Source organism: Mytilus edulis, chromosome 12 (genome assembly GCF_963676685.1).
Source record: "Mytilus edulis chromosome 12, xbMytEdul2.2, whole genome shotgun sequence".
NCBI classification, from domain to species: Eukaryota; Metazoa; Mollusca; class Bivalvia; order Mytilida; family Mytilidae; genus Mytilus; species Mytilus edulis.
In genome coordinates, this window is record NC_092355.1 from 31329941 (window position 1) to 31355524 (window position 25584).

At 31.7% G+C, this 25584-nt stretch overlaps 1 protein-coding gene across 2 annotated transcripts; it reads left to right on the forward strand.

Moving 5' to 3' along the window:
- Nucleotides 1-11505: 11505 nt before the first annotated feature.
- LOC139499515 (protein odd-skipped-related 1-like) lies at nt 11506-22349 on the forward strand. Of its 2 annotated transcripts, none has more exons than XM_071288224.1 (7): nt 11506-11767; nt 16882-17205; nt 19650-19800; nt 20091-20186; nt 20644-20799; nt 21144-21243; nt 21778-22349. In XM_071288224.1, the coding sequence occupies exons 1-7, from the start codon at nt 11704-11706 to the stop codon at nt 21832-21834; spliced, it is 948 nt and encodes a 315-aa protein (XP_071144325.1). In that variant the 5' UTR covers nt 11506-11703; the 3' UTR covers nt 21835-22349. The 2 variants fall into 2 exon arrangements, with proteins under 2 accessions (XP_071144325.1, XP_071144324.1); XM_071288223.1 differs by having other exon boundaries at nt 11601-11767; nt 21775-21959.
- The last annotated feature ends 3235 nt before the right edge of the window (nt 22350-25584 follow it).

A 25584-nucleotide genomic window follows, 5' to 3' on the forward strand; every position in this document is an offset into this window, starting at 1 on the left:
GTCGAGTAGCGGTCGAATTGATCGGGGAAGGATCGTGATGAGATCGAGTTTGGTCTGAATACAAATACTTTACCGATCATTACTCAATCATTTCGATCTCTGCTCTACTAACATCCGATCATTTCCCGATCAACGCCAATCTGTTCGATATGTGGTCTAGATTAACTCGATAAATGCCCGATCGCTTTATGATGACTGAGACTTCCATATTTGTTCATCCCAGACCAACTCGCTCAATACCCGATCTCTATGCGACTACACTCGACCACTCTCCGATTTCTACTAGACCATACACGAGTATGTATGACTGCTACACGATTCTCTAAAAATGCGTGCAGCTCTGATTTACTCTCATAATTTTGCTTCTGTAAAAAGATATTGTCACTAATTATTTTTAATTATACACAAATTCCTCCATATACAGCACGAATCTGTACTTTTGCAAGGAGGTGAACATTTTTAAAAGAGAGACAAAAGATACTTAAAGGAACAATCAAACTCAAATGTAGAAAACAAACCGACACAGCCATGGCGAAAAACAAACCGACACAGCCATGGCGAAAAACAAACCGACACAGCCATGGCAAAAAACAAACCGACACAGCCATGGCGAAAAACAAACCGACACAGCCATGGCGAAAAACAAACCGACACAGCCATGGCGAAAAATAAACCGACACAGCCATAGCGAAAAACAAACCGACACAGCCATGGCGAAAACAAACCGACACAGCCATGGCGAAAAACAAACCGACACAGCCATGGCGAAAAACGAAAGCAGACAAGAAGACATAGAAAACTAAAAACTTAGCAACACGAGAAGACATGGGACGTTCCTGAAGGGAAGAAGATTCTGCATTTTAGCCCCAGATGATTTTTCAAATATGAAAGTAATTGTGGATTAAAATTCATTATTAGACAGCTGTTGACTAATCTAGCCTTCAAAGTTTTTAAGAACATTAATATTATATTTTACCTGTTTAATGGGCTACTTTTATTTGACTGTCTGGATTTTTTTGTAGTATAAATATTCGAGAATGCGGTATACTTGCCAATGAGACAACAAATGACACAGAAATTAACAACTATGTCACCGTACGGTCGAGTGTTTACAAACATTTTTTTCATACGTTATTTGACGCAATTGTTCAAAAAAAAGAGACGAAAGACATTTGTTTGTTTAATTTTAATTCGTAATAGATTTATGTAAACTATGGCACGCCACTGCTGTCTAATGTGTCGGGATAGGTATCCTGCAGGGGATTGAAATTCTATCTTTGGCCAATTTTGGGATGATATGTGACATCTTTACCCCTTTTTGCAATATTATAAGTAAAAACAAGCAGGTCGTTGCCATGGATACACAAAAAAGAAATATCTTGAACCATCCAACTGCTGAGTAACAGATCTATGGAAAATACTGATTATATACACATGCACATATATATATAGATCTAACATTGTTGGGTTGATGTTTAGACGAGTTGTATATACATTATGTACACAGCCATGTATCACCATCATTGATGGCGATCCGATGGATACATCTGTTGTAGAGTTGTCACTGACTCAGATGTACTTATAAATATAATTATTTTCTGTGACTGTATATTACATTAATTTGTAGGATCCTTTACTATAGATAATTTAGCTGACCTGTAACAATAACATCTTCATGCCTTATATATCATGTACTGTAGTACGCCGCTAGATTAAAACTGACGAGGAAAGGTAACACACGGCCAACGAAAGCTCTTTTCTTTAGAGCCCAGGTGGTCGTGTGGTCTAGAGGGACGGCTGCAGTGCAGGCGATTTGGTGTCACGATATCACAGTAACATCGGCTCGAATCCCGGCGAGGGAAGAACCAAAAATTTGCGAAAGCAAATTTACAGATCTAACATTGTTGAGTTGATGTTTAGACGAGTTATATATATATATGACACAAATAGTAAGCTTAATTTGTAAGAAAGCAAGGAAAGGGGGATGGTAAAATTTATGTATATTGCTATCGAACATTAGTACTAATCCAGTGACAAATTTCGTTCTGTGGTGTCTTTTTCAAGAAGAGTGCAGTAAAACTCCTATAACAAATTAGCGTCCTACTTTACTCACAGGAAGTTTTTATAACCATTGGGGTTCTCTTTGTTGAGCTCCTGCAAGTCTCTCATACTTTTGATATTGCCATTTGATTAGGGACTTTCCGTTTTGAATTTTCCTCGGAGTTCAGTATTTTTGTGATTACAATTTATACTGGCAACACAGTGGTCTCCTTGTCAGCCACTGCATCACCTAGATGTCATACTTTCGAGGGCAAAATTAATCCTTCTTAATCATTCAAACGAACTGATCAGGAAACAAAATATGTCCATTTAAAGCAAAATATTCGCTTCAAATAAGCTTCTAACAGTCTAAAATTAACTTCATACGAATGTTTTACATACTTAAATTCAGATTTCAACAAGAAGATAAACAATTGTTCAAATTTAATGTGTCTGAATATTAAAATGAATTCGGTGCCATTAAAGTATATTTACTTATCAGATGTGTCTAAATTCCTCAGTAACAATTAGATGGATCACATACACGGATTTAAAATTACATTCAGTAAACAAACACATTTACAAATGACATAAGTATCAGTTAAACGACTACAGTGAATTCAATTTAGACATTGGCGTCTTGTGAAGAGTTGTCTCATTGGCAATCATACCACATCTTCTTTTTGTATATACATGTAACTGAAAATTCTGTGTTTTTTATGGTTATTATGTTTCACTTTAACATTTATTTGTTTGAAATAAAAATGTTTTTTTATTTATGTACTTGATTATTTTCTTTGATTTTTGTTAGGACGAAAAGGGGGGTTTTCATACGATCAGTCTTCAGAAACATTTGGTGTTTTAGAAATAAGAAGATGTGGTATACGTGCCAATGAGAAAACTTTTTTGGTTTGTTTTCAAGCTTTAAGGTTCATTTGTAAGTAACAAAGCGAGACTTAGTATACAAATGTGATGGGTATATATGTGGTTATATGACAAAACTGATGTATTTCATACTTACGTGACCAAAACATTGAAACGGATCCTTAAGTCAACCAGCTGACATACCTCATGCCAACATAATTATATGACAAATCGTTTGCAAGTTTGCAAGTTCCCTTAAAAAATTACCCCATATTGCATTTTTTTTAAATATTGAACTCAACCGTGGTTTTTATGAGATGAAACCCTCATCGAAAATTTTCCCTAAACAGATGAATGCGAAAACGAAGAAATCGGCTATGGTGCAAGGCACGGAAGTGTTATACACTCACTAATTTTGTGGAGTCGGATATTATCAGCAAACAACATGCATTAAACCCGTTTTTGGAAAAAGCTTTAAAAGTGATGAAAGAACGGTTTGCGAAAAAAACCAAACGTATTCTAAACGTATTCATAAAAATTAGTCGAAAGTAACGTGCATAAAAGTATGGTAATCAGATATATATTGCGCTCAAAAGCTGGAGTTTCTGTCCGAACGGAAACAAATCTCCCACAAAGTATGTTGCTTAACACAGTGTCCTCGTTCTGAAATTAGAAAGGATAAGATAAGATAAGATGATTTAAATCCAAATTGACAGGACTGAAAAAAAATAAAGGCGAATTCCAAAATGAGAAGTACCCCGACAACATGATGATCATTCGATTCGCTTCGTTCACACGAATATTAATAATTATTCATAGGCTAATGGAGTCAAGTTGTAGTAAGTTCCCTTTGTAAACATACTAATCCCTATCACTTATTAAATATGTTTACCAAACTTGACTACTGAATTCTATATCCGTGACGCTTACATCTTGGTGCCAACTATACTCGTCTCAATTGTGTGTCATTAACCAGTTTGTTTGCAGAGAAGCGCGATCTGTTTTAGGTTCGTTGCTGCGTATAAAATTGTGTGTAATGGTGAAAATATTTGTCGAAATATGCACGATCCTTTTGAAGAAACGAAGATCAATTGTTGGTCAAACTTAATATAAAAATTAACATTACATTTTTTGCAATTAAACACTTATAGTTTCGGATTGAAATTGCATAGAATCTCTTTTAATGCCTCAATCATAAGAGATGAAAGTTCAGCAATGTGAACCGATACAGAGAAGACATACTATATTTTGTTTTGCCTTAGGGGTCATCCATAATTGTCAACCATTTTCCAAAGTGTACAAAACGTACACTTGGGGGAGGGGGTTAAAAATCAAAATTTTACCGTACGCTTTTTTTTAAAGTAAAAATAAAACAGTCATATATGTTTCAGTTTATTGTCAATGCAAATTTCTATATTAAGGACAGGATCGGGTTTTTTTGTTAAGAAAGATTGATCTTAAATTTAGATAATGCATTCATTTTTTTCTTCAGAAAACCAGTTGCAGTCTGTACACAATAAGAAGAGTATATTTTTAACTGATATGGTTTCTGGAATATATTTTTCTCTTCTTTCAAACTTTTGTCTTTAAACAGAAGCATTAAATGGCTGACATAGCATATAATACCATGTTAGTATAATGTGCATAGCTCGATATCCATTTGTAAAAGAGAAAGTACTATTTGGCCACTTTTTTATCCCTTACCTTCATAAATATAAGTTTCATACATCTACTTAATGTTATTCTGAAGAGGATAATAAGACTCAAGTCTGTCAGAAACCTGAAACTATTTTGAACTCTATTTATATCTTATATTTCCGTTTAGGTAAGGCTTCATATATTTGCATTGCATGCACAACTACAATAACTTCATTAAAGTAGTGCCTATTTTATGTACATATATAACAATGAGGTCTTTATCCCAAATGAAATCTTGCTCGGCAATGCATTTTGCAAACATGTTAATACGCGTAAAATTTTATTTTTGTTCAAAAAATGCACTATGTGTTGATACAGATTGCTGTTGTGCCCAATAATCCTTATTCTTATCTTTTATATTGTAAACCTATTCAACTTCAAAATGTATATTTCAGTGTCTGCTTTGGTAACATACAACATGTTAGACTGATGGTACTACGCCCTTATATGAAGTATAGCAGTCTAGTCGGTAAATCTGTATTTCGTGTAAGCAAAGTGGCTTCAGTATACAATAATATATACATTTTTTGTATATATATACTGTTACTGATGTTCGTCAACAGAAATTAGATAGATAATCTGTATAGGGATTAGAACTGACACAAATTTAATATGTAAATATTAAGCTTAATGTATATAAACGATTCCAAAAAGATGGACATGCGTCTCAACATGTTTATATTATTTTTTTTATTTATGAATGCATAATCAATAAAATATTATTTTGCTTAACACATGCAAGTTTTATATATTGGTTGTTTATTGTTTAACGTCTAGTGGCAAATAGTTCCTGCATATTCGGGACGAGTCTAAAAATTGTCGCTTTCAGATCTATTTATTGTAGGTACACAAAAGATATTAGACAGCAACCGTAGAAAAAATTTCCAACATAAATCTATGTAATGTAAGAACAAGTATCCGTTTAAGTCCAGTGACAAATATTTTTAATGCATATTCAGGACGAAAATAGATTTAACAATTAATTCAACATTAGCCTTTCCAAGATGAAGAGCAGAATTGTTTGATTGCAACTAAAAGACGGAAATATTGTCCACTAGACGACGGAAAAGGGCTTGCCTCCACAGGCGGAAAATTTTGTTTGTCACTGCATGACAGATATTTTGACTCCCACTCAAAGAGTTGGCACTCTGGAAAGAATCAGGAGTTGTAAGAAAACTTAATCGAAACACTATTGCAAAAGATGGATCATCGGATTTAGCGTCATCTTTCTGATCGAACAGTTCTTAATAACATTAAGAGAGCGTCACATTCTTCCAACTTTGTCTTTTTATAGAAAAATTACAAGAATCGTTTTCAAAAACCTATTTTGTCAATGACCTAATAACCAAACATTTTGCTGAACCAAATTGGCATTTTTCTCTTTTTAAGTTTGCTACTTTGTAAAATTAACTTCTTTAGAGTGTTTAATATTACCTATAAATACAGATTATAATAGAAGAACAAACATTTGTCAAAAAATTAATGTGTCTGGGTATTTAAATGGCTTTGGTGCCATAACAGTATATTGTACAGTTGAGCGGTGCTCCGATTGTTCGGAGGAAATTAGATGGATCACCACTTCAGATTATCCGTAACATCCATTTAGCATGTAAATATTTAGTAGAGTTGATACATTATTAGCAATAATAGTAACAGAGTTTATATAACAGCAATAACACACTGTTGCTTGGCTTTTGTTTCTGGCATCTGCGTGTACATATTTTGAGTCATGAAGTCAAACGTATATATCTCTACTTTGAATATCCAAAATGTCAAGCCAAGGAATAGAATCTCTTGTCTGCATATGTTATTGGCAAAACCTTTCAGAAATTCAGTCTTGAATTATACTCTTTAACTGTGTACTTTATTAGTCATTTAGATTTTTTCAAGTGTATCAACCTCACTGTTGAGTCTTTTGATAAAAAAATGTAAGCTTTGTTTTTGTGATGAGTTCATTATTAATCTTTGCGCCAAGGTAAATACAATGTACAGAAACTAACATATGTAAATTATGATTACGATATTACGGCATAAAAACTAATAATAATCTTGTTTCTATTGTTGCATGTATAACCTTATTAGTTAATGAAACCAGACATCTTTTTGGTTTTTATTTTAATTTCAAGCTATTTTAGGGTAACTATAATAAGATAGTATGCATATAATTAGTATGAAACGGTCACAATTAAAATATTTAAACAGTGTATTATGAATATAATAACGTATTTTATAGATATTTGCGCTCCAGTACATGCAACAACATAGATATATTTCAGACGTGATTTTCGTCAATATGGCTAGAAGCTTAGGGTAGATTGAAGGACCAAGTAACACACATTTTTGAAAGATTGTCATGAAACCCAGTCAGTATATATATTTGTTAAACGGGACAGCCATTTACATACAACCCAAATAAAGATTAAAAACTTGAAATAAATGTATTCTCGATGCAGCCAATAGAATTACTCTGGGTGCGGTATATTCTTGCTGTGTTGATGACCCATTGCATGGTGGCTTTGGGTTATATTTGGCTCTTTGGTTGAGTTGTTGTCTCTTTGACATATTCCCCATTTACATTCTCAATCTTATTTGAAATTTTAAAGGTGGTTATCTGTTGTTACAATCGTCACAACTCGGCCGATTCCGTATCTCATCTAAGAGAGAAGCGGAATCACCCGAGAATTGCCGATTGCTGTTGTTAAAAAAGAAAGGCGGAAGATACCAAAGGGACATAACTCATAACTCAAAAACAACACATGGTAACCCTCCAACTTCCGAAGCAAGGTTGTCGGCTCTCCGAACTTTCCCGAAGTCCTGCGTTTAACAACCTTGCCTTCATCCGTACTCACATGTGCAAGATCTAGCAGAACTTAATCATCCGCAGCGCAGGCATACATTTTTTCGTTAATTGTATAAACATATATTTAAAACATGTTTTTGTATTAACTTTGCCGAGTTTATGAGCTTCGGTCCTTGCTTGGAAGTTGGGTAACCCCCTATACACATATAAAAAATAAATGGTTGTCGTCTTATTTGCTAAGTATACTAAGTATATAAATGGTTAAATCACATGAATCATTCTTATATAGTACATGTACATGTATATCAGTGATGATTTTTCAGAAATTGGATAGACACGTGTGGCGAACATTTATTGTCAATTTTGGGGTTTGGATCCCAGGATGAGAGAGAGTTTGGACAGCCGATAACACATTAAACTCCAACACATTCTGCATGTGTCTATTCTTAATGAGGAGTCTGTCATTCAGTGTTTTTCGTTTGTTGCTCTATCTCATATTTTTTCTCGTATATTGGTTTAAAAAACACATTGCCATACGTTTTCTAATTTAGATTGTTTCACATTTGTAATTAATTTAAGGTCTTTTTTACCATGAGCAAAATCCTTACTGCACAGCAATCTATAAAATATCCCGAAATTACAAATGTAAAACGATTTAAATTCGAAACTTATGCTGTACGGATTTTGCTCATTGTAACAAGTCTTACAGTCCAGTGGTACATGTAGCTGTTGGTCTCTGGTGGAGAGTTGTCTCATTGGCAGCCATTCCACATCTTCTTATATCTATATTGAAATTCAGCTCATAAATTAATGTTTATTTTTATAATTCAGAAAGGATGTATTTGCTAATTATTATCCACATATAAAGTGTTCCCCTTACTATTTTTACTATAATCGTACGTACAATGTAGTTGTTTTTCTTAACATATTTTACAATTACACTTATCGTTTTAATGTTCTATAATAAGACCTGATATCTATAGAATGCATTTATATACTGGAATCAGTAGCATTTGATTTTAAAGGCGTGTGAATTGGTGCATAATTAGAATAAATGTAGATATAACTTCAGTGGTAGGCGACGATAGGGGCGAGAAGTAACAGTCTCGCGATAAAATGAGAGATTTCATCAATTGATCGGAGATACATTTATAAAATTTGATAGAGCGCCTCATTAAATTGGAAGGAAATAATTCTTTCTGATATTATAAATTATAAATGCATAACTGTGATATGGAAATTGGCAATTAGTAAACAATATGTTTCTTCAAAGACATTGATCATTGCAAAACGATAAATCTACACCGAAACTTAAGATAAGGGCAGTAGTCTGACCACTTTAACTGGTCAATTGTTATTTGTTTGGAGTCCTAAATTCAAATGGATAAAGGGATATGTAGAGTATATGTCATTGAGACAACAAATCAAAGTTTTAATATAACAAAAAGACAGAGAGAGTACAACTTGCTGTGAGGATCAATTGGAAGATGTCTTTGTCCGGTCTATTAAATTGTGATTAAATTATTAATCATAAATATAACGTATATTTCGTCGTTGAAAAATTCTGGATAGAAAGACCAAACCATGAACCTTGTAATGAAGTGATATTTCTGATTTTAAAAGGCCAATCAAATTCGAACTATATTACTTGTATTGAATTCATTTCATATTTTATCTTGATAACTTATTGATGGATTTTGCTATTATTTCTTTGTCACTTTTGATCAGATAGTTTTTTGGTTGTTTGTTTATTCTGATACATCCTTAGTTTGCGGTTTTGAGCGTACATAATAAAGGCACGACCAAGAGAAGGTTTTCGAACGCATAGAATTATTAAGTTTAATTTCTTTCCTAATTTGCTCGACTTGGTTATCATTATCTTTAAATTTTATAAAATTAAAAACATTTACATTTTCAAACTGCACTTTTCTGTCATTTTACACATGCTTAGACTTAAAATTTATTCTTTTGTGTTTTGGCCACTGGTTCCTTTTTATTTCTTTCATTGTTAAAAAAAATCTATTAGTTACATATTAAATCTTGTTATGTCTCATTTGCTGTATATGTTAAGCCCAATAACGATCAATATAAAATTTAAAAAAAAATATATTTACATGTATATATCTTGATATTATTTTTTAAATGTTACAGTATATGAGGCCAGTTCTTTTTAATTCCTAAATTTCTAATGTTGTAATATGAACGCTATTGAAAATGAATATCATTTTGTAATGATATGTTCAGCCTATCGACATTTGCGTTTAAGATTTTTGCCTAAATATTATTGTTCTTGGCCTAATATGTCAAAATGTTTATTATTTATTCAAACATGTTCAAGAACTTTGGTATTAAAACGTTGTTGTTTGTTAAATGAAAACTGGAAACTACGGTCACAACTGATAAAGTAGATTATATATAATGGTACAATAACTATTAGTTTAATATGTTTGTTTGTTTTTTTTGGGTTTTTTTTTTGCTACTATTTTGCTTTCTGTTTTCATTTATATTATGTCGCTTACTATATTATATATGTTGTTGATGCTATAGCATTATGTTATATGCTGATTTGCAATAAACTTATTATTACAATTCCGTTTCTGTCGTAGTTGCAAGTACAATCGCATCTCATACAGATTAAAAATTGACCATTCAAGAGAGTTCAGGCTTCGTAGGTGTCCATTAGCCTCCGGCCAAAGTATCCATGTCCATATATACAGTGTTGGTCAGTTTTATAATGTTTACCTACAAAACTTGAACGTATTTAAAATACAATAAAATTAGTCAAATAATTATTACTTGTCAATTTATTTAAATGCTACAAGTATTGGATTATCGATTTACAGCAATAAAATTGAGGAGTATTTTTAAGTATTTCCGACTAAAATGTCTTACAAAAATGATGCGCAAAGGATAATTTTTAAAACTCTTAGTTACATGTATGAAATAAATTTAGAGAATAGATAAAAAAAAAAAAAAAAAAAAGCTCAATTATTTCATTTTATTTTAAATTATTTTACTGCGATATTTTAATTATAAATTATTCATGATAATCAAAATATTTAAAATAAAATCTTTAGATCTGTCACAAACTATGGAATAAAATAGGAGGTCTATAAAAATTGGGGCAAGATGCATAGTCTTGGAAAATCTGAACAATGTTATGTATTAATAAGAATGTAGAAATATCAGAATTTCGATGGTCATAATGATACAGTGAAATTTAATGTTTGAGAGAATTTTGCTATCTTGTAAATATTTGTTTCAGAATAGAGTTAAAAACAAAGCATTTCTACAGACACTAAAAATATTTTTTCCAGGAATAAAATGTGTAAACAAGAGGGTCTAGAGTTTTTATTGAAGGATTACTTTTAAATTTGTATAGCTGACAAAACGATCCGTTTAATTGAGAAAACTATGCTGAAAACTTTGTTCAGGTATAGACCATTTTTTTAAATAAATAAACTGTTATTCTTATTTAAAAAAAAATGTTTCGAAAGTGAAGTCCCCTGAAAAGTGTGTTTCCGTAAAAAAAAAAAGACTTCAGTCCTCAATATTCAAATTTTAGCGCAATGTGCAAATTATTTCATGAAATAGCGTTTATATACTACGCGTGAAAATAATTTCGTCGCATGAAATTAAGGTCGCACCTTTCTGGTTTCATAATATGATTCCATGCTTTAAAATACTTATCCATTTTCTTCGGCATTCGGTATTTTTGTTATTTTACTTCTTATAGTGTAAATATTACTGCAATTCTAGTAAGTAAAACTGCTAGTTGTTTACATCCAATAATCTAACAAGATAACTTTTAATTCAAATTGAAATAAAAACAATTAAATCTTATCAAATATTACATGTGGTTAAACTTTTGACATTTATAGCACAGCTCTATTCTTCATCACATAAATATATAGAAAAACGGAAATCGGACTGAGAAGTCGTAAACTATACCGTAAATGGGGCCTAGGTGGGTGGGTAATATATTATACTTGTGACATATGAAAGTATCGGGGTAAAGTATTACCTGGGGAATTTGGAGATTGACTCATCTCCAATTTAAATACGATCGTAAAGTCAATTGAAACGGTAAATACATTAAACGCGTGTCGAGGATTACAAATTCGTGTAAATAAGGCGTTCTTTACCCTTGCTAATTATACTATATTAAAACGTCGCCCAGCCTCTCTTCGGTGAAATAGGTGATGTCAACTTTGTTTATAAAGCCCTTGTTGATAATCAGAGAGTGACAGAGTTTGTTTAAAAGTTTCCGAAGTAGGATTAGAAGTAAAATAGCTGCAACTATGCCAAAATCTTTCCTAGTTAGAACCGGTAAAGAATTTTCAGAAGAAGTGGAAAAAGACTCTAGTAAGAATATTTATTTATTTATTATCTACTTATTTATTTATCTTTTTTGTTTGTTATTTATGTTATCTTTCAGATATTGTTTAATTTTGAGTTTTTGATAAATATTCATTTTAATCTTGTATTTTAAGAAATAGTAAGATTTAAGTAAAAAATGTCTTAAATTTCAATTGAAAATTAACAAAATCATATTTTGTTTAAATTCAGTATATTGTTAACGGATAATTGTTCAATTTGCTGTGATTTCCGTGAACCTCTGTCGAAATTTTAAATATATATTTATAAATTTCTGCTTTCTTGGATTTATTCTTTTTATAGATAGATTATACTTTGGTTAGTCTTTATTTTTCTACGTTGTGTTTCGTAAACTTGTCTGTTCAGTTTTTTGAAATAGCGCTGTCAGTTTTCCACTTTATTATGAGTTTGAATATTATTTTGGTGTCTTCTTTCTCCCTTTTACAATCAATAACTATATATATATAGCCCTACTTTTTTTAATTTTATTCCGAATTATAGTTTGGTAGAAAAACAAAACACTGTCATTTCATTTTTTCCCGGTTATAATTCTGAAGGGAACAAAATCGGAAATAATTAATTTCATAATATGATTATGATAAAGCCAATTGGTTTTATTCGGTTCTTTTCAATTATCGATGATCAGTTTCCTCTACCAATCAGTACATGCAACTAAATGTTCGAAATCCCATATAAAAAATACTGATTCTGAGATCGCCGGATACTTTTTTTTATTCTCGCCACATTTTTTTTTTATTCTCGCCACATTTAACCATCGGTTGATTGGTGGCGAAGGAATTACAAAACTCCGAAGGGAAATAGCTTTCTGTAAGGTTGATTGGTGGCGAAGGAATTACAAAACTCCGAAGGGAAATAGCTTGCTGTAAGGTTGATTGGTGGCGAAGGAATTACAAAACTCCGAAGGGAAATAGCTTTCTGTAAGGTTGATTGGTGGCGAAGGAATTACAAAACTCCGAAGGGAAATAGCTTTCTGTAAAGCCTTACAAAAACAACATATTGCCTTGTGTCGAACATGAGATATTGAAAGATTGATTGATTGTTTGCAGCTTAATGTCCAGTGGCAAATAATTCATGAATGTTCAAGACGAGCGAGATAGTAAAAGATCTTTGCTCATTTTTGAAGGCCGTACAATGTTCTATAGTTTTTAATTTCTGTGTCATTTGTCTCTTGTGTAGAGTTGTCTCATTGGCAATCCTACCACTTCTTTTTTTTATTATATTAGATATCTAAAGTGTATTCTTTATGAAAAAAATACGCATTAATATAATTATACTCGAATAATTTTTGAATTTGAAATCATTCCTTACTTATATTCTACATATATTTTGTTCATTGTTTCCTAATTTAAACTTTTAATTATACTGAATTTGTTATTCAATATATTTTTGCGTATTTTGTTTGACGAATTTATTCAAGATGCCTTTCTTTTTAATAAATTATGTTATATCTATTGTCATTTAATATTTGTTTTAAATTAACACAAAGCGTCCGTATCGGATGGGTTTTGGGAATGTTCTATAATATAAAATCTTTTGAATTATTTAGAAAAATATATTTAGTATAAAAATTAGAAGATGTGAAAACTATCAACAAGAGTTCAAATTTAGTAGATGTAAGCAACTATAGACTTATTATAACAATTTATCAAGAAAACAGGGACACGAATCATGATGTATGTCAAAAAGATAAAACAAGAATCTAAAAAATAAAAGTGATGTATTTTTTAAATGCGACTCCCTTACTCATCAAATTTTTGAAAAATATTTGTATGCCGTTCCTCATATTAACCAGAAACTGAATCATAGAGTTAAATATGTTATCACCACTCTCCAAAGTCAAAAGGTCAACTACTGTGCATGAAAAATAATTTTTGATAAAAACAATAGGATGAGGCCCGAAATAGGGATTTTGAATTAAAACTTAATTTCCGTTTCAATAATTCAAATTATCTGAATTTAAATTGAATATCATTAAATTTTTATTGCATTGTCAGTGTATGATATTCTTTATAAAATTACTTATTAGTGTATAAAAAAATCTAAATAGTGGGCAGACGACATTCAGTATTACGAGATCCCTAAAATAGGTTCCTCAATTCCGATAACAAGCCACAGAAACTGACATTTATTGTACGTTTAAGGAAAACAGGTAATGCCGAAAAGTGAAATGAATTTGTCGCCTGATTAAGATTGTCACAGTTAATTTTCATTTCAATTTAAAGCTCTACTGGTAAAACAATACATCATTATAATTTTGTTATTGTGCCAAGATAAAAGTTCGGGAGTGCATTCAGTAACCAAATTGTGCGTCCATTCTGAAAATCAATTTCATTGAAATATTTTAAGTATAAATAATTTTCACATCATATTAGATTTTCAAGTATAAAGCGCCTAAAAATTACTTCACAGACAACCGTCTGTAAAGTATTCTCTGGTTTAAAAAAATGCAATATCGCCTTATAGCCAATTAAATTTTCAAAAAAAGATTTTTTCTAAACCGAGGAATCATATTCAAAAGGAATTAAGTGTGATTATTTTTCTCTTATTTTTAACTAGTTATAAACAATACAAACATAAAAGGATTAGACAGCAATAAATACTAATTTTTTACATCTATAGAAATGTCTGCATTAATTACAACAGACACAATATCAGTAAAATTAAATAATAATGCTCTATATGATAATATCTATTGAGTTACATTTTTACTTTTTTTAAAGTTTGTACGGTGTCATGTAGATGTTTTACTTAATCGGTCCTGTTATCTTCCAATTAGCATTAGTATCACATATCCTTATATAATTTAATTGAAATATTTGCCACTGATCATTTCGCAGAAGTTACAATCGTAATGCACTGATTGATTTTATTAATTGAAGTTCAATTATCAGAGACCAAACAAAAATAAAAATAACACTATATTTTTCAAGCGCTTTTCTGGATTTTCCTTTATCGGGAACACTCTTAACATTTGACAGACAACTAAAGAGAGATGCAAATTTCTTTCAATCAAAATCAAAATCTACAAAAAACGGATTTACACATACTATAAAAAGCTCACTATATGTGGTACAGCTTTTATACTATACCGGGTATGAGTTTTGCGCATTGTTGAAGAGTTTTTTGCATCCAATTTTCTCTGGGCAAAATATACTACCTAAAAATCTCAATTATATATTTACAACTTTGGACAAATATTATATCACCAACCATAAAACATGAAAATTAACTTTAGGATTTTGTATAGTAATGAAAGATTTCATGTTCCGTTCCGACATTTATATTATTAAGTAAAGCCTTCCCCTAACAATACGTTTATTGGTCTACCAGCCATGACTTCACAGTTTTATTAACTTCTACATATTAAGTGTGTTTGTATAGCCAATGTGTTAATCTTGTTTTTATTTGGTGCGAATTATAACATATATTTGTTCCGGTATAATAAAACTTTATTTGAATATTATCCTTGGAGTACAATATCAGCACGAATTTTGTCTGATAAGTGAGGTCTATTTAATTATTTTATTTCCTAATTATGATGGGGAAATTATACGAAAATGTTATGTTTTATAGTGTGTGATAACATTGTGTGAGGGAATTCGACGTTTGCTGTACCACTGTTCACTCCAACGCAATTTATGACAATACCACTGCATCAATCTGTATGATTATTTTTGCAGTGTTTTAAAAATGATTTTACTTTGTTGTCGCGTATTATTTTTGAAACATTCAATGTTTTAAAAAGGCGAATTTTCTGTATAAAGTCAATAATTATGTTGACTTTTGAAGCCCAAACTTTCTACAGCCTTAAATACGCAAATAAAAGATCCAAAAACTATACCAATACAGAACGACATGTTTATGGAATTATAGCAAATCTTTTGGTTTACAAATTTTTATTCGTTATTGCAAAATAATGAACTTAAAATATCTGACATTTTCTCCCTACCCAGTTTACCCCTATTATTTTTTATGATGTGGACTGGTCATTGTTATTAATTCGTACGCAATTTGATTGGATTAACTTGTAATTAGTTTACCTTCAAACTTGTTTATGCTTTTCATACATGACTATTGATAATAAGAACGTGCATGCATGTGTACGGTAACTAAAATGACCTTCAAACTGGACACTGGACGAGTCAATATTATGTTTTATCAATGAAAGTTAAGGTATGAAAGGTAAGAATTGCCACTTCTTCTATTTTCACAAAATTTTCCGACTACACAGTTGATAGATTATTTTTTAAAAGCCTATTGTGGAGATAAAAGAGAAAGTTTACAAATAAGACGTTTTGTTCCATTAAACAAGTCATTTTCTTAAGAGAAATGCCGAAATACATTTTACGCACAGCTACGGCAGGTAAAGTTATTATTTATCATAACAAAAAAAAGCATTATTCAGTCTCATTGGAATATGTTAATTACAATAACTCCCAAACTTAAGTAGTAGGTATATGAAGTCAAAATATGTCCGATCTGCCTATTTTTGGACATCAAAAGTCAATACGATCGTTTTAAAGTCAATTTCGTCTACCTCACAAAATCTTGTTAGGCACTATAGCCATCATTATGTTGACTAGCGCCTTGGTTCAAAAGGTTATACAAGTTGTTTCTTCAATAATTAACCAGATTAGGGATGTGCCTTTGAATGTATATTCTTTGACTAAACATTTAGCACTATCCTACTTAGCATTATGCTTCGAAGAAGAACACCAGATTAAGTTAGAATTATTAATATTAATTTTCTCTTATAAGATTCAAAGCCCCCTTCCCAAAAAAATTATATGCTAGCTTATCATTATCACTAATATGTATTAGGCTATGTCATTAAGTCATGTAGATATTACCTGTTACCGTCCTGAACATACATGGAATATTTGCCACTGGACATAAGCCAAGCAATAATAATTCCTCGGTGTAATATGAGAGCGGACAGTAAAAAAATTAACTTCCTTCTATTGAAATGTTTGCAAAAAAGCCATTAGTTTAGTAGTTTTCGTTTTACGGTAAAATTTGGAACTTTCCTTTTATCCAAAAATGATCACTCGAAATAAAACGTTTACTTTGTATATTTTCAGGTACAGAAATTGCACTACCACAGTTCGATAAACCTAGCCCGCAGCAAATACTGGACTTCACACGTTCCTATTTGATGCCATGCCCATACACAACATATGCCTCGTCACTGTTAACAGGAGACAACTCTTTAGTTAACTCAGAAAGAATGTCAGCGAGTCCTCTTCATGCATTTCCGTTTCCGGCATACATGGCCTTCAACTCGTACACCATGAACCAGTTCAGTTATTCCCCTTTGTTGTCTTTGATTAACACTAGTGAAAATGTGGAGAAAATGTATAAAGACACGATTAGTGAATACCGAGAAAAACAAGGAATATGCAGTGGTAAGTTTGACTTTATAGATAATTCAATTCACTCGAATCTTATATTTTCTGAAATAATTTATTTTCCCGATAAAACTGGTTGTCTAAATTTATTAATTTTTTTGTGCGTTTTTCTGTGATGAGTGTTCTTGCGTGTGTTTGTGCTGTATTGTTGTCACGCAGACTAAATGTTTGACATTGTCATATAAGCGGGAGGTTTGGCTAGCCATGCAATCAGGTCCAGCCCACCATTTCTATTTTTTTTTAAGTTCTGTACCAAGTCAGGAATGTGGCAGTTTTTATCAAATAGCTCGATTTTATGTATGTCGACGTTTGTTTTTGTTGCACTTCGATCAGTGTTCCTGTTGCTCCTTTTTGACTCTTATAGACTTCTGCTCCCAATGTTTGTACGGATTCTTTGTATTCCTTTTTTATAATTGATTAAAACTGTGTTCACTGTTCAGTAGCTTATGAATGCTTAGATACATAAAAAAATTTGAAAATACCACTGTGTTGATATATACATAGGATTTTGAGTAGATAGCTATAACCTATAGCTTATATTGTCAAAGATACATTTTTGAACCTAAATGTAACAGTGTTGTACAACCCTATATCTGTGGATCGTATGGCGGCCTTGATTGATTTGTGAGGTAAACTGTTTGTGCTCTGTTGGGGTTTATTTAGAATTTATTTACACATATAAATAGAAATATGCAACCATGCTAACAACGTGTCGAAACGTATGTTTGCTTAGTGTTTCCTCGTACCTTAGCACGGGTTTGGATATATTACTAGGATAGCCCCAATGACGTAGTAAAAAGACAACTTATACTCATGTTTCCTTCTAATTTTGACCGCAATGATCGTTTACTTCTATTTAAAACATCGCATGAATCATTTCTGGCTGACTACTCTGAGTTTAAAGATAACATTGAAAGTTTCTCATTAAAGTCAGTTTGGGACATTGTACATTTCGTCATATCAATCCCTCAATATGTTTTACCCAAACCTGTCAAATATTCACTAAGAATAGAAGCTGATTGAAGTCAAATAAAAAAGTAAACGTTTGCTTAGTAGGTCCGTCCCTTCAAAGATATTTTTCATTTTACTCAATTATCATCTTTTGACTTATAAGGAGACCGTCATTTTGTCAAGATATACAGTAACTATCAAAAAGCGCTGACAAAACATTATCGTAGCCATTTTGCGCATGAAGATAGGAGGATGGAAGGAGACACTTAACGAAATAATATTTTTTTTTAATTTCCTTTTTGACCTTATCACGACAGATACAGATATGTCTATATACCTTGAATCTGTCAATGAAATTCAATATTTCACACAGGCACTTTTTTTAATTATTCCCCCGCCCCGATGTATCTTAATATAAGTATATCGGATTTTTTTCTGAGACAAGTGCCTGTGATGCTTCATGGTATATTTATACTATTTGTATTTTCTCAAAGATACAAGGAAAATGACTGGATTACATTCCGATTGTATATAACCCACTTGACCCGGAGTACACTTTATCAATTATAATATATTAACTTCTGTTTCGATCAGTAGAAATACTATACATGATAACACCCCAATAAAAACCTCGTTTTGGTATTGATATATAACATATCAAACGTGTTTAATACCAATAAAACTTCACTGAATCATAGTGAAAAGGATGATCAAAAGAAATAGTTGTTGACCACTTCAACTTACTTTCAATTTTACTTCTCATGTTAAATAAATAATCACAGTATTTCTGGTAGCATATCTTAAGGGTTTTTTAGTAACACCCATATTTCATGTTACGATGTTGTTTGTTTGATCATTGCTTCAAGTTGGGAATCTTTCTTTTATTCAAAAGCATCGCTTACTTCAAACATTGTGTTATCGATGTCGTAAATATTTTTGACGAAATTGAATATTTTGAAGTTTATTTTTATATACTTCTACTAGTAAATAAAAACTATATATTGTCAACTGCGCAACACTTAAACGGGCAGACGAATGTTTATTTACGTTTTACTTTTTCAATTTTTATGCAATTTAATGGCTGGCGCGAAAACCAATTTGGAAATATATGACACAGAAGCGATGATAGTAGTATTGAAATTTGGTTAAGGGCAAAATAAATTGTGATTCAAGAAATTCTTAGCGAGCCCCAAAAGGTTTAGGAAACTCAACGTAGTATCGTTTTCTTGTCACCTTCTTATGTTACCAAAAACTCAATAACATATCATATTTAGATTCTCTTGTTTTTGCTTAAATTAAGCCTTAAGTAGCATGTACATGCAAGATGAGGGAATTTTCATCGATCACTGTTCCATCGATCACTGTTCCATCGATAGTAAGTTCCTCTCGACAATGTAAAACTAATTAATTGATGCATCTATCTTGCACTTGCGTAAAAAAAAGGAATATTCTATTTCATCTTTTTTAATATATATAACGTTTTTTTACAGTAAAATCTGAAGATGTTGTAAAACCAAAACCTAAGTTTGATTTTGCTAACTTGGCAAGGTCTGCAACCCAGGACTCCGAATGTCTTGACTGCCATCGGAACCAAGACGCACAAATCATTAGTCACGTGATGATGAATATAGGAAATTTAAGGTAAACCTTATGACCTATATATGCTTAACTCATATACGATATATATTTGAACTTAAAATTAGGAAGATCTTCTTAGTTCTACTGATAACTAAATAAATTTTCTATATTTTATTGTGTTATATAACTAAATATTTAACCACGTGAAGTGTGTATTTTAAGTCCATAATTTCATATAAACCGTTCAATTCGTGTTTTCTATAATTAGCAGTAATTATCTTTTTAAGTTTTTTTAGTTCCTTTAAATTTCTTTCTTCTTTTGATTTTTAACAGACGTTTTTATTCTTTTTCAGATATAACCCTTTAACAAGTAGTTTCACTCCAGTATCAAATCTACGATCAAACGTTCCACAACCTGTAAAGAGACCGAGAGGCAGAGGTCCAGCTAGGTATGTTATTACAAATACAATATGAGTAGAACAAATACATTGTTGCTTTTACAAACAAAGTGCAAACTTGAACTGCCATAATATTTTATACAGGAAAAAGGTAAATTTATAGAAAACGAAATAACAAAATAAGTAAAAAGACAACTATGATCTAGAAACAGCAGATATCACTCGAATGCATCTGTCATAATATGACTTCCTACTCAGTTCAAGGCATGCTAGTTTTGTGTGTGACATTGAAGCCATTCTTTCTTTACATTGTTGGCTTTGGTAACGTTTAGTGTACCAATGGAAAATTGCCCTTAGATTAAGTTGACTCAAAAACATAATAAAGTTTTATTTTTTGTAACTTGTTATCAAAGTTAAACGTACCAGTACTTGCATAACGATTCAATTATCAAGGAAAGGGGCTCAACATTTATTTTTATCACTATTTCAAATTTACATTGTCTTTCAGAACAAAGAAAGAATTTATTTGTAAATACTGTGGGCGCCATTTTACAAAGTCCTACAACTTACTGATTCACGAGAGAACCCATACTGACGAACGTCCATATCCTTGTGAGATTTGTGGTAAAGCGTTCAGACGACAGGATCATCTTCGAGATCATAGGTATGTTTTTTCTTCCTCCTTTCGAAAGATCGGAGATTATTGTTCTAATCCCTTAATATAACACTTATTTAAAACAGTAGAAAGTCATAGAGTTGAAGGAAAAAAGGATGAGTAAAAAACTCGGATGTCAATCTTTATTTTACATTTTTAAATTTCAAATTGTAATGCATCTAATTAGAAAAACTAAACATACGCAGTTAATAGCAAGTCTAAAGAAAATGCAAAAGATATGAGAAAAATAAAATAAGTTGCAATATCATCAGTGTACATCCTGCTTTGTTTATTTTTTACCATTTACAATGTTAACGATGAAACAATGTAACATTTGTGTTATACTATTATAGGTATATCCATTCCAAAGAGAAACCATTTAAATGTACAGAGTGTGGTAAAGGGTTCTGTCAATCACGTACCTTGGCTGTTCATAAAACCTTACATATGCAGGTTTGTACAATACAGTTAGAGGGGTTGTGCAATTCAATAGGTTTGGGGATACTAGCGCTATTTAAAATATACATATGAATAGACGTATATTTTGGATAATGGTCATTGAGACACAAACCAAGCAACGTTACAAAAAAAAAACATGAAGATTATAAAATAGACACGTGTCTATATGCACTTTAAATTGTTCCAAGCCGTAAGAAAGAAAAACGAAACAGAAGAAAGAATCATAAACTTTCTAATATCTATCATTAACACCACACACTGACATCAAAAGACAAATAAAGCATTAAGGTAAAATGAGAACTGTAAAGTATTGGAGGTTTACACTTCCTTTTTTTTTTTGACGGACATTTTAAAATCACATGACATTACAAATACTTCTCCAACAAAATTTGAAATCAATCCAACATTTGAGTTGACGCTAATATTTGATAGTAATTCGGTTGTATATTATAATGTTCGGATGAATCGTGAATAATAAAAACTGAAAGGGACTAATTTTCATACATTTATCATTTCTCGTTTCAGCAGAATTCCTTGCCGAGACCTACAAAAACATCTCCAGCAACGATCACTTCTTCAATATGAACATACTTTGATGGTGTCGTGTTGTGTTCTGTGCAATATTGTGACTTCTTTACATTTTCGAATTGAAGACGGGGAGATAACTCGGAATGTACAGGAACTTAAAAAGAGTTATTTCCCTTTATCGATTTGATATGCAACAAACACTACCTCAAATTGGCCACATGATCCTTGAATTCCAAGAAAATAAAACCAACGAGATAAAAACGATGATAGTGATAAAATGCATAATAATCTAAACTATTACCGCAATTTTGTGAAGACCTATATTTTGTGAAATTGCGATACATACTTTAGTGGAAAAACTTGTTTGAAAAAAATGAAACTGATCCTTTCTTGTGTACTAATAATGTGAACTTGAGTGCTAAATTATTATTTAATTATTTGTAAATACTATATTTATTTGCATGAACAATCTAGTCGTTTAGAATTTATAGTAAATATATGATATAATGAGCCACATTGTGCAATATTTGTAAATAAAAATATCACTAAATGCAATAAAACTTGAAATGCTGTTTGTATGTGTGTCTTAATAAGTTGGAATTATCTTTCTTGAAGCCCAATTCACATATCAAGTATATGATTGAAATCCTAAATTTCCCTAATAACCCAATGCAACAATAATCTTTTAAGTTTTGTGATATCATTTCATCTGCAATATTCACTTATCGAGCTTGATATATGTGTAGTCGCATGTTTTGACCGTCATCTTTGTTCTGTTTAAATTCAATTACCACAAACCAGTACTATTTACTTGCAAGGGAAGAAAGTCTTTCTTACTGATTTAATCCTCTTCGTGCGTACTTGCACATGAGACCACTACCAACGCCCTCCACTGTTGCCTGTCTTGTGCCTTTCTTTCTGCCTCTCCCCATGTCATTCCCATGATTCTTAGTTCGCTCTCTATTGTACGTCGCCATGTTTCTTTCGGTATCCCTCTCTTTCTTTTACCTTCAGCTGATGTCCAACGAAGACCTATCTTTGTTATGTCATGCTTGTCTTTTCGTAGAACATGGCCAAGCCATTTCCATCGCCTTTCTTTAACTTCTGATGTCTCGTTGTAAGGTTGAGTGTATATGTCTTTATTATGTATGGTTTTTGACCAGAAGATCTTGCAAATTTTACGAAGACATGTATTATGGAATATGACAGTTTTTTGAAGTCAGATTTTATAACCCTCTATGACTCTTCAACATATAACAAAACTGATTTTAAATTGCTATTATAGATTTTGATTTTTGTGGACCTGGAAATTGATATTGTTTTCCATATTGTTCAGCAGAAAGAATTTCTGGCCAGTGGTTGATCCTTTCCTTTATATCTTTGCTAGTGCCGTTGTCCTGGCTGATATTAGTACATAGAGAAGTAAAACTTTCTACTTCTTCTGTGTTGTCTTCTCCAAGTGTTATTGGTTGTTTTCTAGTTTTGTCATTAAGGCTAATTATCTTTGTCTTTTGTGTATATATCTTTACATATATACAGATAGAGCAGTCTCATTAAGTTTTGATGTTTTGTTCTGCATGTTTGTTCTAGTTGTTGATAAAAGGCATTTGTCGTTTGCAAAATCTAGATCTTCTAAGATTGTCTGGAAAGTGTGGATGGGGTTTTAAAACTTGATAGAGATCTAATGGATCGAAAATGCATAATAAAAGACAAAAAAATATAAAGAATAACCAAAAATATACCATAAAAATAAAGAATAGAAAGTAATGACATACTGAATTCGCCGTTTCAGAATCTAATGCATCCTGGGTAATATTTTCAAAAGTGTACACCAAAACGTCCTGATTGGTTAAAAATGTCATAAACAATGGAACGGCAATGACGTGACGTTATTTTCATTTTTGTGTACGAACAATGAGATTACCCATAGTCCTCTAGTTTCTGAAAAGGCGAATTATAAAGAAAGAAAGAACAGGCAAAATTTATAAAGAATAAAAAAAAATTACCTTAAAGTTTAAAAGAAACAGAAATGAAGAATCCTCCATCCCACCATGACCCTCAGCGAAATTAATTGATACAACATTGTTTGAATCAATTTCAGACGAAATAAAATTACTCGGTAGATAGCACAAAAAAGTAATATGTAATAAAACGTCGTTAATATATCTATAAAAGAACAGCATTTTTGCACCTGTCTTAAGTCAGGAGCCTCTGGTCTTTAATTTTGTTAGTCTTGTATTATTTTAATTTTAGTTTCTCGTGTACAATTTGTAAATTAGTATGGCGTTCATTATCACTGAACTAGTATATATTTCTTTAGGGGCCAGCTGAAGGACACCTCCGGGTGCGGGAATTTCTCGCTACATTGAAGATCTGTTGGTGACCTTCTGCTGTTATTTTTTTTTTCTATGGTCGGGTTGTTGTCTCTTTGGCACATTCCCCATTTCCATTCTCAATTTAAGCAATATAAGGAAAGGAAAAAGAAACAACTATCCCGCAGTATGAGTGTCAAAATGATGTGTATATTACTATAGTTCAACGTATGACCTTTAACAGCGAGCCAAGCCTATATCGTATAGTTTGCTATCATAAATATACACACGGTAAAACAAATCAAACGGAAAAAAACAAGTCTGGTTTATGCAAAAAAGGTATAAAATAAAATAAAAAAACCAACACAAACCAGCAAAGGAGAACATTCAACTGAGTTACGGATTTCTGGATTGGAACAATGAATGTTTTAAACAAAATGTTCGAAATCAAATTTAATCAGCAATGAAGCACCAGAATAGTTTTTAACGTCAATTTGATTGTTGAGTCGCAGTCTCTTTGATGAAGAAACAGACAACAGACCAACCAATTCATACAAACAGGGGCGGATCCAGCCATTTTAAAAAGGGGGGTTCCCAACCCAGGACAAAAGCTGGATACCAACCACATGTCCCCATTCAAATGCATTGATCGTCCCAAAAAAGGGGGGTTCCAAACCCTGGACCCCTTTGGATCCGCCACTGACAAATACATCTTTTGTTGAATGATGGTGTCGGGTCTTAACAATCTATCCGATATGATAAAGAAGACATGGCATATCTAACTTAAATTGACCAAGAAGATCTATTGCTGAAGCTTAATATCAAATTTTACATATGAATTATCTTATATGAAAGAGGGGCGAAACAAACTAGAGGGAAATTGTCTGCTCTATGGTCGGGTTTTTGTCTCTTTGACACATTCACCATTTCCATTCTCAATTTTATTCAAACTCATAGATAAAAAATAAACAGACAACGCTATGGCTAAAAACAAAAAAGACAAACAATTATAGTACACTAGACACAACATAGAAAACTAAAAACTAAGCAACACGAACCCCACCAAAAACTGACTATATGACTCTATTCAAATTTCATTTGAGGAAACTTTAATTCAAAAGCTAAATATAGAATGCAAAACCGCTATCGAAGAGAATAATGAGGTACATTGTACATGGTAAATTTCGTTGAAATCCATTTTTGTGTTCTGGAGGAATGACTAAATACATATATGCAATACTACCAGGATGGCCATTAACTTTATCTTAATAACTTAAATCCTTGGAACCCTTAATACAACAATAACAAATATATACAAATTTTCGAGTTATATGAATTGAAATTCATCAATGAAATTCATTTACTGGTATCGGAAAAGAAGTTCACGTAATGGAGGACATTAAACATTAACCAACACTTATTTTGTTCTTTCAGGAATTAAGAATTAAAGACGAACTTAGGCATGAAAAAGTTAATTAGTTAGCTGTTTTAAAAG